Source organism: Artemia franciscana, chromosome 1 (assembly GCF_032884065.1).
Source record: "Artemia franciscana chromosome 1, ASM3288406v1, whole genome shotgun sequence".
NCBI lineage: Eukaryota > Metazoa > Arthropoda > Branchiopoda > Anostraca > Artemiidae > Artemia > Artemia franciscana.
Window position 1 is genome coordinate 61,892,641 of NC_088863.1, and position 18,685 is coordinate 61,911,325.

Sequence of the window (18,685 nt, forward strand, 5' to 3'; positions counted from 1 at the left end):
AGCCTATTACCTCCAAGTCATAATGCATTTATGCCTACAATTATTGTTCTACAATGCGGAGGTAGTCCATATAAGGTAGCATAGCTCATCAAAACAGCCCATCGAAACAAGCAAAAGCCACGAGAGTTTTTCGTCAATCAGAATCCAATGTAATGTTTTGCGTTTACTTGGCTATAACTTCCACGAAGAGTGCCCTCAAGGTTACCCTTCAGTGCTGTTTACAGTCGTAGCTATGGATACGATAACTCGCAAGACATCCACTGTAGCACCACAAGCAGAGTTCTCCATTTGGGATTGAGTGGACAAAGGAAATTATTACAAAGCGGAAAGCTGCACCTACAAAGTACAGTACAAAGTGGAAAGGTTTGTAGTCTCTGAACCTTCACTTCTTTTTCCAGGCCTATCCTGTTCAAAAAAAAAGCAACAACGCGGTTTTATGTGCTACATATTTTTGTAGATTTTAGCTATTCGTAATGATTTATGCATCTACTGCGTTTGAAGTTGTTCTCCAATACGTTTAGAGTTTTCAAGATTAATGCATGTGTCTTAGGATACGTTAGATGGTATAGTTGAAAGATCTTTCCTTTCAAAATTTATCTTTTTCAGGTGGGAACTACTGACCAAGGGCAATTCTGGTTTAGTCCATTTTGTAGTCAATCAATAGTGAGTGTTATTCCGAAAAGCAGAAGACTGTGTAAAACCTCACCAATTACGCTAATGAAAAATGTGAAAAACCCAGTGGAGTTACAAGGTATGTGCTTTTTCTCCTTTTCTTTGCATTAGGAAGAAAACCTAAACCTAGAACATGCCTTTTCTTAAAACGGGTTCATGCAGAGGGTAATAATTCTTTTAAATCTTACGAATAGGAAAATAGTCTAACACTTTGTGTTTGAAGAATAAACAATACAACTTATTATTGTTAGAAAAAGATGAGATGTAATGATTAAAAATAGTATCTTGTGTTTGTTTAAATACGTATTGCTCTAGTAATAACTTTACATGCTTGTCTTTTTCCAAGTATTCCTCTTAGTTTTCTACCCACCGATCAAAGGATTCCTCCTCCCCCCCCCCACTGTTCCCATGCTCTGTGAAACTCCTTTAGCGTGATGACTTTTAGCTAGTGATTTCTCTTGTATACTTTTAGTAGGTTTTAATTTCGGAAATGGAAAACTATATGCTTGAACCATACCTTAAGAGTACAAAGAACAAAGAAAAGGGGCTGTTTCGTTTTGGCCAAAAATTAGTGAAACAGTAGAGACAGTTAGCTTGTGGTCGGAAAGCAAAATACATTTATTTTTTTAAATAATTAAGGCTTTTTAAACTTAAAAACTTAAGACAACTTGATAACTATTCTTACATGTGCTTAAGGACTGTTCCTTTTATCGTTTTTTTATCTCTTTTTAAATTTGTTTTTCGTAATTTCTAGGATGCTATCCCTACTTTTAATATAGGGCTGTTTTTCTGTGCCGGAAATATTTTGGTTGCTCGGTCTGGTACTTTTCTCGGTGTTTCCATCATTTAGCTTGCTCTCTTGGCTCCATTATGTTTATAAGCTTTTTACGAATTACAAACTTTAATCGTAGAGGCAACATTACTTGATTTATATTGGTAAAAATTGTCAATGCAACTCCCGTCATCATATAGTTTTACTGTAACGTTATTTATTGTTCTGACCAATTAATTAGCTTGTTAGAACTTGGCTTAACATGTGAATTTCAAAGTTGTAGAAAAACCAATTGACTGAAAAAATTGTTTACTGTTTGCTTGCTATTTAGTTTTTAGTCTCGTACTAATAACCGTCTAGCTTTTAAAGCATTAGGGAGGTGTGAGCTGGATACCTCCTCCCCTCCCCCCAAGTCCTTATGTTTGTAAGAATAATATAAGGTCATAAAGTATTCCTGACTTGATTATGCGATTCTTATCACTTCCTACCTGAATTACTGGCTACTCGCCAGAATTTCCACTGTAATCATGTATCATTACACATAGCGATATCAAATGCATATTAGCACTCTTAAAAACTGATGCATGATAAAAAGGATAAAAAATCTTATCCATTGATAAGATAAAATAACAGGAGTGCCTTGAAAAGTTGCTTCGCTTGGAATGGTGCCTTATTTTGTTAACTTTATTGGCTGATGCCCTGTAGTTCGTTCATTACTGCCCCCATTAAGAAAAAGTCAAAGGCTCTCTCTTGTGTGTTTTACCGTACAGGGATAGGACCTTCGCTAAAGCTGATCCATCAGACGGATCTAACGCTTGCTCACAATATATGTGACGGTGGAATGAAGCGGTTTGATGACTTAGGCACTTCTCTGTTTATTAATTTAATAGTAAATATTTGTTTGATGCATACTCTCCTTAACACACTATTTTCTTCTTTCTGTACTAAGTTTATTGCTTAGTACAGAAACCAAGCTAATGTCTCTATAATTATCAGACTAACTCTTATAGCCTTACTTATACAGATGTTTACGCAATTATTCAATGTTATAAAATTATAAATAAAGAAAGGTAGTAAGTTGCTCTGAGTCTAAGATCTTACCTAAGTTTTCGAAATTTACGACACGCTACCAATAACCTTGACTTGAACAATAAGAAAATTGGAATATTGGGGTCTAGCCGCACCGAGAGGCAACAGAAGTTGCCAAACCTTGCACATTCAAACATGATAAAAACTCCGCTCAAAAATGAAACCGAAAATTGAAAACTCCACATTTTCAATAAATGAAATATAAAAGAAAATAATATAATTACCATTATATCTTGGTGGGCCTTTAAATTTTGATCTATGTAGCTTGTAGTCATGCAATGATCCAACTACTTTTTCAAGTTTGGACTTCAAAGTTTGTGTATTAGCAATGGTAGTAGTATTACTAGGAGAAGTATTCCTTGGTGTAGTATTACGAGAATTAGTAATAATAGAAATAGTAGGAATAACCGGATCAGTGGATATAGTAGGAGTAAGAGCAGCAGTAGTAGGCCGAGATGCACTAGGAATAGAAAAAGTGGGAGCAGTAGTGACAATAGCAAGTGGATCAGTTCTAAAAATAAGAGAAATCGGAGCATATGGTAGGAATAGGAGCAGTAGATGTAGAAGTAGTTGCAGGAATAGGATTAGTCAGAGTGGTATGGGCAGTAGTAGTGGTAACAGGAGATGAAAGAGCAGCAGTAGTGGTAGCAGTATTCGGATATGTAGAAGTTAAGGTAGCTGTAGGAATAGTAGAACTGGGAGTGCCAGTAGTTGAACTAGGAGTCGGGATTGGGGTAGGAGGAGTCTTAGTAGTTGTAGTAGTAAAAGTCTTAGTAGTAGTAAAAGTCTTAGTATTTGCTGTGGTCATAATATTGGGAGAAGGAATAGTATTAGTTGTAAGAGAAGCAGTAGCAGGCCGAGTAGTTGTAGAAAGAGTAATTATTGTAGGGATAGAAGCAGTCGGAGCAGTAAGGGTAGGAGTAGTGATAATAGGAGAAGGAGCATTAGTAGGAACAGCAGTTGTGGTAGCAGTTGCAGTTTTTGGAGCAGTGGAAGTTAGGATAGTTTTAGGATTAGTAGAAGTAGGAGTAGCAGTAGTTGAAGGATGAGCACTAACAGGAGTAGGAGCAGCAGTAGAAGAAATAAGAGTCGGGATAGTTTTAGGAGGAGTCATAACAGTCGTGGTAGTTGTTATGGTGATAATAGTAGGATCAGAAACAGTAGTGGCTGTAAGAGTAGTAGTAATAGGACGAGTAGTAGTAGAAGGAGTAGTAATTAAAGTGTTTTAACTTATTACTGTCATATATCTTTTTGTCTTCTGGCAATCCCTTTCCCGCTATTATTTATCAGGCAAATGTACGTTTAGGTCTGTTGCAATCGGTTGATTTCGTATGGCAATTTATTTAGCATCTATTCTGCTTTGTATAGGACAAAACATTCGGCTGACATACACCTATATCGTTGTTCCTGGTCCTTTTCTTTCAGCCAGAGCTTATTGTTTTTGTGTGCCAATTTCTTTCGCAAATCCTGATGATTCCTTAATTTTTCAAACTAGAAATCTGCAAATATCCTTAACACCATTGTAGACCTAATATTCAAATTCAAATTCAAATTCATTTTATTTAAAAAACATTCGACGGACAGAGCCGATTATTAGTTTTTATTGTCATACACACACAAAAATTCGTCGACAAGTCAAAATTAACATTCACAAAATTAATAATATACACAATTAACAATAATAATTGTCACATACACACGAAAATAAGTCAACAAATATACACAAAATTATAATAATACAATTAACAACAATAATCCGGATTAAAAAGTCGATCCAGCATTAAACAACTTAACAAACGAGGGCACAAAACTAAGCTCATAACGAGCATGTGACACAGTCACAGGTTGAAGTTTTGGTACAGGCTCTGCAACGGCCCTGAGTGGCCTTACCCGTGCCGGTTGATGTTGGGGAGGAAGGATATTTCGGTGTATAGGGCTGGACAAAATTTTATTACCAAAGGATAGGGCTAGTTTTAAACGACGAGATTGAAGGGTTTGAAGTTGAAACTGATTAAGGAGGGATATGTACGGTATTTTTGGGGCTTTTGAGATTACTAGGAGGGCACGGTATTGCACCCTCTCAACCCGGTCCGACTGTTCCCTAGTCAGCCCGAAATGCCATACAGGGCAACAGTATTCAAGTGTGGAACGTATAAAAGAGAAATAGATGCGTAGGAGGTGTGGTGCAGGGATTCCATGGCGAGCCAACAACTTTAGAGACCTGATGGCCAAATTAGCTTTTTTTAACATGCCATCAACATGTTTATTCCACTTCAGATCTGAAGTGATATGAACGCCGAGCAGTTTAATTTCGGTCACGTGACTGGCGCTGGGAATAGGTGGATTAAAAACTGGCGCAGATTTTAAAAAAGAAAATGTTAAAATTACAGATTTATCAAAGTTGACAGTCATTTTGTCCACCTTTGCCTCTTGACATATATCTTTCATTAATGAACCTGCTCTGCTTGGTAGGTTTTTCCGACAACATTCAATGAGCGACAGATCGTCGACATACTTCCAGCGATCGTCCAGTGTTGTTGCCAAATCATTTATTATGACAAGAAACAAAAGTGGTCCCAAGAGGGTACCTTGGGGAACTCCACAAAAAATGGGCAGTGGGTCGGAGTAGGTGGACTTATATTTTGTCCGTTGACATCTACCAGAAAGAAAACTAGCAATTAAACGTACAAGGAATGAATCTACACCTAGTCCAAGAAGTTTTTTTACAAGAATTTTGTGGCAAATTAAATCAAAAGCTTTTCTTAGATCTATTGCAATAAGATTAATCCAAGAATCTGGTTCATCGAGTTTTTGCAAAATACTGTCAATTATACTTACTAAGTAATGAGATGTAGATGTGTTTGGCATATTTCCAAACTGCCTTGGATCAATTTTGTCCAGAATACGGTCTTTCAGCCATGCTGCAACAAAACTTTCATACACTTTGCTAAAAATGGGTGTCATAGTGATCGGTCGGACACCCGAAAAATCATTGGGCGCATCTTTTTTTGGTATTGGTGTAATGAACCCATTTTTCCAAATTGATGGATACTCACCTGTTTTTGTCACCTGATTAAAAAGGAGTGTTATGGGGCCACTAAGATAATCTGGAAATGCTTTGATGAGATCAATGGGAATATCTACAGGGGTAATGCTTGTTCTTTTAAGCCTTTTTAATTTGAAAAACACCTGGGACTCTGATATCAAAGGGAAATCAAAAGACTCAGGAGGAGGGGTGGGTATTCCCACGCTCAGCAAATCTCGAAAGCTCCATGAGCTCCTCTCGAAGAGCTCCACTGACATCTTGATTATATGCATTATAATGCCTAGAGGCTTCATCCTTTGTCATTTGTCTGTTTTCAAACACAAAATAATGACATGTAATTTATGGTTGTTCTTTGTTGACGATTGGCTTTTCTTCTCTGTAAGAGAATGTTTGTCCTTCTTTACTTACTTGACTTATTTTGAATTATGTCTCCTGCCGTGTGCTGCTTGGCGTACAGGGTGACGTCTGCCTCCTCCATCCGCTTCGATCCATGGCGAGTATTTACGCTTTGCCTGGTCTGGTGTTTACTATCGTTTTTTGGTCGACTGCGAGGTTGCTTCAAACCGGCTCTGATAGGGTCAAAGTCGTAGATCGTCTTTACGGGTAGATGCGGTGGCATTCGAAGCAGGTGCCCGAACCATCGTAAGGTTTGCTCGGCTGTTTGAGTCGAAAACAAAGACTGCTTTGTGAGCTGCAGAAGCTTCTTATTGCTGACGAAATCGGACCATCGTAGGCCCTCAACCCTCCTCACTGAAACAAGTTTCTCTTCAACTGAAAAACTTCGATTTCCATCACAAGCTGGTCAGCTGATGCTTGCCATGTCTCAAATCTATAAAGCATCACAGAGCTGACTAGGGTATTGAAGATCCGCTGTTTCGTTGTACGACTGATGTTTGGTTTTCGTCAGAGGTAACGGTTCAGTCTTCCCACGGCAGAAGACGCTTTGAATAATCTCGCTTGCAGCTTGGGCAGAAGCGAGCCATCTGAAGAAATTGTGGAGCCCAGGTAGGTGAACTCTTGAACAACTTCGATGTCAGTGGTGCTGTCCAGGCTAACTGTAGAGTTAACAGTAGGAGAAGACGGGTCTATGGCCAGAATTTTAGTTTTGTTCCAGTTTATTTGTTTTCCTAGTTTAGCAGCCCCTTCTCGTAGAATTCGGTGCGCTTCCAGGAGCTCCTCCATGGAGTCCACCAGAATGGCCAAGTCACCGGTACTATGAGCATCCGTCATGGCATGATCTCCGATTGGAGCCCAAAGCTGAGACGTGAAGGGGTTTTTGTCATAATGTAATCTATCATAACATTGAAGAGCTCTGGGGCCGCTGCACCTCCTTGGCGCACTCCTGTCGTTATTTGAAAGAACGGGCTGTGGTGGCCGTTTACTTATATACTGCTCTCCGTCTCATGGTGCAGCACCTTGAGAAGTCTGCAATATTTCTCGGGTAGGCCAGTCAACTCTAGAATCCACCAAAGAGCTTCTCGATCGACTGAGTCGAATGTAGCACGGAAGTCGACGAAGGCAATAAATGCTTTCTGTTGGAACTCTGTGAAAATCTGCTCGATGTTTGAACGGTCCGACATAAAACCAGCTTGCTCTGGTTGCCAGATTTTTCAAATGATATTCCGACATCCATCCAGCAGGACCATTGAAAACGATCCAGTAGGACCGGGGACTGACAGTAGGGTTATTCCCCAGTAGTTGGAGCAGTCGCTTCTTGAACCGTTCCTCTTCCATAAGAGGATGATGACACCCTTCCGCCAATCCTCGGGAATGATCTCCGTTTGCCAGATTGTAGAGAACAGGGTGCATTGGAGGGAGAAACAGGAGCATTGCAGGACCTCCATATTTTAGCAGCTATGAGCTTAAGCCTCAAATACCAGCAGCTTTATGATTCGTGAGCCTTTTTACTGCATATTTGATTTCTGAGCGGCTGAAAGGCTCGTCTGGAGGAGCATCTGTTTCAGGTCTTTGACTGCTTGGTTAGCTGGGACTATCATTAGGAGGCAGAGACGGGCTATTATTGTTGAGGAGCAAGCAAGCAGAACTGGTCCTCCCACCATTCAAGACATGAATCTTCATCAGAAAGAAGTGTCCCATCCCTTGACAGGACGGGGCCCAAAGTAGGAGCTTTATTTTCTGTGAGATCTCGGAGATGATTGAATAGGCTACCCATGTCTTTCTTTTTTGCTTCTATTTCGGTTTCATCGGCTTTCCTTGCAACAAACTGGGTTCTGTCCCGATGAATGAGTCTATTCCGCACTTCATTGAGGTATTGATGTGTAGTCACGTCCCCAAGAAGCCTTGCCTTCTGTCTTTGTTCTATGAATTGCAGTGTTTCATAAGTTAGCCGCGATTTCTTTGGGTAAATCCACTTGCCTAATACTAGTTGTACTGCTTCGCTGGTCTGCAATTTAAAATGCTTCCAGAGATCTTCGCTGCTATTAAGTGAGGCAACGGGCTCAAAGCGATTCGATAGCTCAATGCTATACTTATGGCAAGTATCTGGTTCCTTTAGTTTCCCAGTGTCTGCGGAGACGGGTCTTCTTTCCGATCGTTACGCATGGAGGTGAAGCCGGAAATCGGCGCACACAAGCCTATGGTCTGGTCTGTATGTGTAATGGTCTGCTGATCTGTAAGTTTTCCAGTTCTTCATCTAAGATCTCCAACGCTTAGAGATAATAACGTAGTCAATCATCTTCTTTGTGCGACCGTCTTTACTATACCACGTGTACTGGTGGATAGTTTTACGTTGAAAGTGGGTGTATGCGATGCAAAGGTCGTAATATCCGCACAGTTCAAGTAGGTTTAGCCCATTGTCTTTTAGTGAGTCGGGTGAAGCAGGACCAATTTTGCCGCGCCAAACACCCATATCGTCGTGCACTTTCACATTGGAGTCGCCGAGGAGAACAGTAATATCATTGGGAGGGGGCACTGTCGCAAGGAATTTGGACATATCAGAGTAGAAATTCTCCTTAGTCACATCATCAGAATCGTTGGTGGGGGCATAGCATACGAAGACAGTCATCTTGCCATGTTTGTGTCCAAAGCGGGCCTTCACTAATCTGTCAGATACGGCTTCGTGCAAAAGTAAGACCTTTCTTACAATGTTTAGCGCAAGGCTAACGCCATACTTTCTCCTGCTTCCTGTAGACCAGAGCAGCGAGTCACCGTTACCTACTCGCTCTTCTCCGCTTCTGGTATGACGGGTTTCTGTAAGACCCGGAATCGACACTTTATTCTTGCGAAGTTCTTCGTAGAGTAGAATCTTTGACGCAGGTGCTTTCAAAGTCCAGACATTCCAGGTGGCTGCTCGTAGCCCCCTTTGGTTCATAAGGTTTAGTCTGTCAGTCTTTTTGACGTCGTCAGCATGTCCGTTGACGCGCGATGGCCGAGATCGGAAAAAGTAGTCTGGGTCCGAGGCTATGCTCTCACTTTTCGTAGCATTTGATTTTTGGGTGGAGGGTCGCTAGCCCAACCGACCCTAGGCCCGGAATATGATTAGAGCTAGGTTAAACATGGGTAAGATTCCCGGGATGGGTTCCACCCACCACGTAAGGTTGCGGCCGCCCAGATCGGAGTGTTTAGTTAGGGAGAGATCCCATATCCAGAGGCACGTGGTCAGCAGACAGAGTCTGCCTCATTTTGAACGAAATTTATTCGCCTCCAATTCATTCATCTTCTTTATTTATACATGCAATTAATTTTCTTTGATGAAATATGGGCAATCACAACTTTTATAGTGAAAGACTAGATCTACGTTGCATGGGCAACGTGAGGTGTTGCGGCAACCTTTGCTCGGCTTCGCCGAGTAAAGTGTTGCGAGAGCAACACTTTGGTTTTGTTTCCTCGCTGCGACTAAACGCTGAAGTTGTTAATCTGTAAGGATGCTAAAATACATACTAGGTACACCAACTCGCAAAAGTTGAAACTCCTCATTGCTAAAGATGATTGTAGCCTTACAGCCGATTATTACTTACAAGTCCCCTACATGTCTTACCACTGGAACCAAATAGGTCTTACCATCAAATACAACGGAAACAAAAAATAGGTACACCAACTAGTAAGAGTTGCGAACCCCTCATTGCCGAGGATGATTATGAGCTAACAGCCGACTGTTGCTTATAACTCCCCTATATGTCTCACAATTGGTATCGGCCTATTTTTGGTTTCAGTGTGTACCTTACTACTGAAGTTGTCAACCCCTTTAAACTTTCAAACTGGTATATCTCATGAAGGAATTTTCGTACAAAAAAATGGATGACATATACTTTGATCAGCTCATCAAAAGCTATCGAGTGCCGTCGAAAAAAAAAATCTATCTGTCTTAGTTCAAAAGTTGACTTTTTTGCCGTAGGCCAACTTTCTAACGTCATCACTTAGAAAGGAGCAAAGGATAAACTCTAATTTCTTTAGCAATGAGAGAACTTTTAAAGTTTAAGAGGCACATCTGATACCATTTCTCTACCGCAATCCCAAGTGCGAAAAACCGAATGATAAACTCAGCTGAAATCACGAACAGAAATGGGTAGAAACAATAGATAGCAGCACTTTCGGACCCGTGGGAAAATGCCGCTTTTTTGCTTCTCTAAATTTTTCTATTTATCACTCAAAGAAGATATATTAGCTGTGGGGCAGGGTAACTGTTGCATATATTTAACACTTATAGATTTTAGTCCATCTTCAATTTGAAACTGGTGCCTGCCTGCTTGCCTGCTAGAACGGAGCTTTCCACTCGAAAGCAGAAACATGGTTTGATGAAACGAAAGCTTGGCTGCATAACTTCAGATAGTCCTCTCTGACATAGGCTATACAAATCCTCTTCACTTCACACACTATAGGCTCTGGCTCAAGGACAAGCAAAAACCATCCTTTTTGGCCCCAGGCAAGACTTCTACGAAGCTTTCCAAAATGTAAAGTCATATTCATCAATCCGGCCTAAGGTCCACACTTTCTGTAAAAACCGCAGAGGTTAGACCCTTACCACTTTCTAGGAATAAGCTGAAATCGGGGTGCTAGGAACAAAAAAAAAAAAAAAACCACGACAAAACCAAAGTGTTGCTCTCGCAACACAATAAACATAATATAGTCTCGTTTTTTTATGTAAAAACTTTGTTTGGGACAGTGTAAAATGCAATTATCTCAGTTTCTGTTGATCGTGTTTTTGTTTCTTAGTTTCTTGTGAATTTTTTTGTGATTGAAAAAAATGAAAAACACTGACTTTTTTCTGAATACACTTGCATCAGTCAATACCCAAGTTTCGGAAACTAATTGTAAATCTTTGTCAGTTCTAGCTGAGGTTTTACCTGTAAGGGGGAAGAAGAATAAATCATTAATCAGAATTTGAATTCATGTATGAACTAATAATGGGCCTCTCTATTAGTCCCAACCTGACTAAAGAGGTTGAGAGGGAAGGGTTAATTTTACTTCCAGCAATATTTTTTGCTGGAATTTTCTTCCTTGTTTTTTCAGCACTAACGGGTGCAAGTCTAAACAGAAGATTTTCTTTGAGTTTTTTTTTTAAGGTCTGTCTTGCTTCTCCCCATCTCTTTTTCGTCGCCAACCTTGCTCTTTAGCACTGGGGCCCGATAAGGACATCACAAGATTGCCATTTTTATCTTGGTTCCTGGATTTTACAAATTCCGTTCTTATTGTGAAAAAGTATGAAAAGTTAAAACTAAAGCAGAAAAAAGCACACAGGAACATTTCAATGGCAACTTAGTTTTAATTAAAAAGATATTGGATAAAACCCAAAATTCGGCTTAATCACATTGGTTATCGAGACCATAACTGTCCAAAGAGACGGAGAGGAAGCCTGTTGCATGGTACTGGCTAAAAGCAAAAGTGCAGAAAGGGTTGTTATTTTTGCAAGTGCATCGAAGGTTGTAACAGACATCTTTACATCTGCAGTAAAGCGGTCGCTTAACGCAACCATGTCATCATTTGAAATCAAACATGCAGGTAGCGGTACTTTGAAGCAGTAATTGTGGGCGGTAAGTGTTTGGAGTCGACGAAACTAGCTTCAGTGGGTACTTTGGATATGAAAAGATGGTGTCGGTGTTCAGATAAGGATCCATGATTGCCACAATCAGTTCTTCCTTGATCGACGAAGAGCAGTAAAACATCTGACTGGCCTCAAAAAACCTTTTCTCAACTGTTGTGTTCAGCACTCAAGCTTGGCAAATATTACGCAATTGCAAAGTATTGTCACGTCCTGAAAAGGTGTTAACGAACAACAGTGACTTTGCAACCTCTGAAGGTAGCTTCGTATTCAGATAGTAGATATCAAAAATGTTTGCAGAGTCAGCAGAAACTCTAGTCTGGAGAAATGGGGTTCTATCTGGGAGTTTGCATTATGTATCAGCAAGAACAACAAGACAGTGTCATTTCCAAACAAGTATATCACCCTTTTCCCGGCTGAAGCAAGTACAGTTTTTGCAATGAAAAAGTGTGTATCACCATCACTTTTTTGTGCTCGGCGCCTAGCTTCCACAAGTTTCCCAGCTATCAGATTTATGATATTTGACTTCCTGTCTGATTTTGAGAGAAAGTCTTCTTTCTTTTGAGCAAAAGTGAAATTTTTGGAAGAAGTGAAACTGATGGTAAGGCACTGTTTTTCTTTTTTTGGCTTTCGATAGGCGTGATCTTCGATGGTTGGTCCACTAAAAATAGCCGTAAAAATGTTAGGTAGTGCGAAATGCTTCTGTACAAAGACTATGTAAGAAGAAGCTTCCTCTCTGAAAGTTGATAGAGCACCCTCCTCTACCCAATGAGGTAGCCAACCCCCATCCGCGACATAGCGGCTTGTTTTTGTTGATATTAGTTCAACCTTAGGTTTTCGCTGGTTCTATATGTCTGCTGCAAGGGCAGCCTTATATGCCGTATTTATGGCTTCATCAGACTCGAATAGGGTAGATTAGAATGTCGATAGCTCTTTTTTGGGCATGTCAGGCAGATTCGAACCATCTGTTGATGCTACAGCACCAAGCCATTGAAATAATAATGAATTGTCTATTTGAATGACTTCTCTGTTTGCCACTGATCAATGTTTTGCGGTCAAATTCAGTGCACGGTCTTTCCTGTTAACTGAATATGAGAAGATGCATTTACCTGTCATTAAATGACATTAGATGGTGCAGTCTATGTTTGTATGGGGTTTAAAGTTAAAGTAGTATACACTGGAAAAGAGTGGATGTTTGTGAACGGGGGACACCTGACGAAATCAGGTGTCCGAACCATCTGTTGATGCTACAGCACAGAGCAATTGAAATAACAGTGAAGTGTCTATTTGAATCACTTCACCCTTTGCCACTGGTGAATATTTTGCGGTAAAAGTCACTGCACGATCTTTCCTCTTGAATGAATATGAGAAGACATGGCTACACGTCATTGAATGACATTAGATGGTGTAGTCTATGTTTGAATGTGGTTTAAAGTTAAGGTAGTGGTCACTTGGGGCTGAATATACATTGGGGAAGAGAGGGTATTTGTGAAAAGGGGACTCTTGACGAAATTGGGCTCAGAATAAAAGAGAAGAATCATCAGTTCAGATTTGGTTTTGTGAGGATGGGAATTCAGTGAAATACTGTTCAGATCAAAGTATACCACAAATGGTATTTTTACCCCCTCTGACCTCGCTTAGGGAAATGGGGTACTAAATGAGGAAACTGTTCGATTCTGACATTAGTTTTGGTCTCCTTGGACTGTAAATAGTGTGAAATGACTTTAATTAATTCGAGATTTTTAATCGTCTCCTTTTCTTTTCCCTGAACAAGAGTTATTTCTGCACGGGCGATTTCCAGAGATTCTAAATATGTTATAAAGTGAATTTTCCGAACATTTTGGTGTTCATTTGTTTACGAATACTCCACACTTGAAGATTTCGATTTTGCATCCCACTCTGACCTCGCTTAGATGGGTACAGGGTGCTAAACGATAGAATTTTTCCATCCCAATGACCTTTACGGTCTCTCTGGACTTGAACTAATAGGAAACGACCTTTCAATCCAGGAAATATTTCATGAGTTGAAATTTGAGATCTTACCCCCTTTTCTCCCTCTTTCCCCTGAAAAAAGCTATTTCTGCACGGGTGATTTCAAGCAATTTCTGATATTTTATTAAGAAAATTTTTCTTAACATTGTAGTTTTTATTTCTGTGTGAATACTGCACAAATTCAGATTCCTATTTCTTATCCTTCCGCTTCCCGTCCGACCTTATTTAGGGTGTAAATATGAGACTAAATTATATAGTCATTTTCTTTCTCTCTCGACTTAAATTAGTAGGAAATAACCTTTCAATCTGAAAAATATTGTACAAATTAAAATTCGATATTTTCGACGATAAATAATGTTCGTAAACAATCCTCAAATCGCATTGGGGAACATGGCATCTTCAGAGGCATAATTGATTGGCCTTTGGATTATTTTGAATAAACTTGGTTTTTCAAAAATTTTACCATTGTTTGGGAGGGACTGGGCTCTAGAAAAGTCGCCATCCAATTGCTATTTAATATTCCCCTCAATGTGTGTCCTGAACGTTTCATCTAGCCAGTCCTTAGATATTTTTGATCCACCCTTTTGACAGACAGCAAGTACATAGTGTGTTTTGACTTTATTGGACATCCCCCTCAAAACTAGCTGAAAATTTCAGCATAATACCCTTTAGCATTTTTGAGACCCAGGATCGAACTTTTCCCGTTTTCACGATATCAAATATTACATCTGAGCTTACGTAGCCAATAGCCCTCGCCCTAGGGCTAGTGATGCGAAATGCCATAGTTGTATAGTTCTATAAAAGTATAGTTGTTTGACCTTAGTCTGTTTTGAACTAAGACCAATTACCGATTTTATCAGATGTATTTGGGGGAGGGCAGGGTGGCTAAAAAGAGGCTTGGGAAGGGTTGTTTTCCACTCAGTCTTGACTCTTAGAAAGGGACTAAAAGTTTCAATTTTCAGTCGAATCAGTTCCTTCCAAAGCTTTTATGGTCATCTTTTCTATAGATAGATAAGATAGATGGATACATAGATAAATATATAGATATTTATTTCAATAAAAGCCACTAAGGGCCACGGCAAAAAAAAACAAATAATAATACAAAATAATACCAAACGATACTAACTCACATAACAGGGTATATAATAATAACTATGAAAAAGTATAACAATTGCGAAAAGAAAAGAAAAACAAAAAACGGCACATAATGCCATAAGCCTCACACAATTAAACAAAATGTCACACACGTGATCGATATATTTTAAATGTTTTAGAGCTACATGGATAATGGTTACATAAAAAAAAGACATGCTTCAAGCACACCACATAAAATAAATTTCAACATTCTTTTCTTGTCCCGCCTATAGTCCACCCTCCAAAAATCTCCCTCTGTGCTGCATGACTATACGCACTTACCTTCCCACATTCTTAATATCCACTTTATACTTACTTTTTAAAATTTCAACCGTCCAATCTTTCCCATTTACCCCAATCCCAAAAGTTTCAACCCTCAAATCCTTTAACTCCTTACAATTGCACATAAAGTGCTCTAAGTCCTCATTTCCTCTGCACATTGGGCAAAAATATGGGACCCTCTGTGACTTAAACCTCCCCAAATACTTCCTTCTTTCATCGAAAGGCATAATATTACCCCTTATTGAAATGACCCACCTTATATTCTTCCCCTTAAATCCCGCTTTAAAATAGTATTCCTCTCCCCTTACCTCTTTGACCTCCACGTACACGCGCGGTCTGACTTGCCTGCCATAACTGGATCTCCATATCTTCATTTTTTCCACAGACGTAGCTATTACCCCCGAAAACTCAAACTTTTGAAATAGGAAAAGAGCCTTTACTCACATTCTTTACCATGTGCAATCATAAAATAGTCTTTATCTTCATTTTCCTGTTCTCGCAGTACAATCTTTACCTCTTCCCACGGATCATACTTCTCCTCCTATGCCTATCCCTTGATTCCAAATTCTTGACCTCGCACAACTATTCAAAATTTTTCTTATCTGATTTGGCCATGAATCTTTTCTATTATCCTTTGTCATTTCTCTGTATCCTACTTAACTAATCTATCTTCAGGCAATGATGTTATCCTTTCCCAAAACTTAATCATTTTTACTAGTCTTTTATTCCTAAGGGTGTCAAGGCCTAAATCTCCTCTTATTACTAGACTATTAAACCTATCATTTAAACTTTACAGTCTCTTTAAATACCTAAGCTGAATCCTTTCTAGTCCCATTCCTTTCTCACACCCCACAATTCTGATCCATAATGCACTATTGAAATCAACCTTCCCTTAAACATTCTCTTCTGGAGCTTAATATCATTTAGGCCTAATTCCTTAATACTACTTCTGAAGAACATATCCATTAGCCTATTCCCTTTAATTGCGATATCTTCTATATGCCTCTTCCAATGTCCGTTAGCCATTAACTTAATTCCTAAATAATTAAATCTTCAGTTTTTCATTTCCTCCCCTCTATAGCTAAATGTTAGCCCTCCTATTTTCCTGCTAGTCCTAAACATCATAACTACCGACTTATTTATATTCAAAGCTAACCATTTTTCCTTAAAGTACTCTGAAGCTAAGTGAAGATTTTGAAGATTTTCCTTACTAGATACAAGTATTACTATGTCATGTAGTAATAAAATCCTATTAGATGTAAACAACTTGACACTTGGTGCCTTTTTATGATTTAGATATTCCTCTGTATCATTAATATATAGATAGAATAGCCTAGAAGAGAAAGTGCATCCTTGTTTCACTCATGTCCTCCTTGTAATACCCCGATATTCGTCTACCAACCCTCTCAACTACCCTCACTGCCAAATACATTTTAACTATAATCATTACAAATGCTCTCGGCAGCCCTATTTCTAATAAACTTTACATCAATAATTCCCTATCAGCTCCATCAAACGCCCCTCTGAGGTGTAGAAACGATACAAACAGCTCATCTCCCTTTTTTCCTAGTATATTTCCTAATTAAACTATGTGAAATAAACACCTGGTCTGTGGACTATTATTTTCTCTAAATCCTATTTCAACATCCGCTAGTCTTTTTCCTCTTTTCAACCATTTATCTAGCCTTAAACACAAAATTATTGAGAATAGCTTGCTTAATGTGTTCCCTAGTGTTATAAGCCTATAATTCCCGTGTTCTTCTGGGTTTTCTTTTTTTAAGAGGGGTACCACTATTGACGTAACCCATTGTTCTGGCCATTGGGGAGCCTCTATCAACTTTAAAAAAATAATCCCTATCATTGGTATTGCCCAAACCCGTGTCCACTTTCAAATTATTGCTGGTATTCCATCTGTTCCTTGTTATGATCGACCTCTCAAAAATCTTGGAATACAGGCTAAGAAAAGCTCTTGATCTTCTTCTGTAAAAGGTCTATCTGACCGCTGGCTTTCTAAACCTACTATGTTCCTTAGATCAACATTTTCATCTAATCCTCTATGCCCTTGCCTCTCCGTTTCCTTTAAATAATCTAGCCAACTTTCAGCTGGAGGAATCCTCCTTTCTTTATTCTTACCTCTACCTCTAAATGCTTCTCTAGTTTTTTACTTCTCTCATATTCAAATGACCTCTTGAAAGGGGCCCTAAAAGTTTCTATTTCCAGTCGAATGAGTTCCTTCCAAAGCTTTTGTGGCCAACTTTTCTGTAGATACATAGATATTTATTGCTCAAAAGCCACTTAGGGGCCATCTTTTCTTTATGAAGCTGGCCTGGAAAAAAAAAACAATAAATAAATAATACATTGATGGCTTTTGACCCTTTGCTATTGGCAACATTAGAGCATTGCCTCTGATTTTTTTTTTGCAGGTTTTGCTTATTTATTAATAGAAATTTATGTTCATTTTGAGCTTGAATTATTATTTGAATTTATTTTTTGTTCGCCCTCAGTTTAATGTAGCTATTTGTTTTTTTTTTTGTTTTTTTTACTTCTACCGTGGGGAAAATATTTAAAATTTATTTTCCACAATAAAGTGTATGTTTTCTTGTCACTGTTAAAGTTTTTTGGAAGTATTTCCGTAATGTTTATTTGATTAATTGTGTTATTGTTTTTTAAATTTGCTCCTCCTATATTCGGCTAAAGGCTACTGTTGAGGAGCAAATATAATTCATCGTGGGACAAATAGAAAACCTGCATTCAACCTTATTCATTCAACTTCTGCAGAGGAAACATAAGGGCCGCCTCCTGAACCCCTAGGTAGTGACCCACCGGTTACTGCCCATGTTCCTATATAATTGTTTCTCTTCAAAATAACCACTTTGTCGTTATTGTATAGTCTCCCCCATTATAGTTAATTCTCTCAACTAATTTGCCCAAAATAAGCGTATTGTCTTATGTCACTGTAAATGTTTATCTCACCAACTATCCTCATGTTTTTTCATTTATTGATTCTTTTTTATGTTTGCTCCCCTCTCTACTTTACTAAAGACTAATGCAGATAGAGGTACAAAGTTCTTTATATGTGTCCACTTTTCACCTCTTTTTGCGATTTCGTCTTTTAAAATCAGGTGACAAATGGAAACCCTGTTATTCAACTTTTGCAGTCAAGTAAAGGGTGGCCTCTAAAACCATTGATAGTCCTATTGTTAGTCCTGTAAAACCTGATGATAACCTTCCGTAAACCTGTTCAGAACTGTCTTTATTGCCAATAACACACTTGCCTCTCTCTATATCTTTTTGGCCGCCTTAGATTTTGAAATGTACCATTTCGAATTTTCACTGAAAAAATGTTGTCTTGGTATTTTCTTGGAAAATATAGTAAGAAAAACAACAAGTTTCTTCCCCTATATTCTGAAAAAATATTTTGACCCCCCTCCCCCTCGTTCTCATGAATTTGTCTGACGGTTTCTGTTCCCGTTTAGAGATAAGGTGTGCTTGAAAATGAAATGTCAAGTATGAATTGAATCTACATTCTACATTTTGATTCTTTTAATGCTGAACAACTTCCGTGTCTTGTTTGATAATTGCCCCCTCTGCTAGTTTTCAGATTAAATAAAAATGCAGTACTTAGTCAACAAAATTCCAGATAGTAAAATATGAAGCAATGCATTGAATACCCTCTTATTTGGGCAATGTACAATGAAAA

General features: G+C 38.8%; 1 protein-coding gene across 1 annotated transcript in view; it reads left to right on the forward strand.

The window, feature by feature from the left end:
• Positions 1–18,685, forward strand: part of LOC136032371 (xaa-Pro aminopeptidase 1-like) — a 73,964-nt gene that overhangs the window by 37,267 nt on the left and 18,012 nt on the right. The window contains exon 7 of the mRNA XM_065712694.1: positions 607–751. Within this exon, the coding sequence (XP_065568766.1) occupies positions 607–751 (145 nt within the window). The remainder of the gene's footprint in view (positions 1–606; positions 752–18,685) is intronic.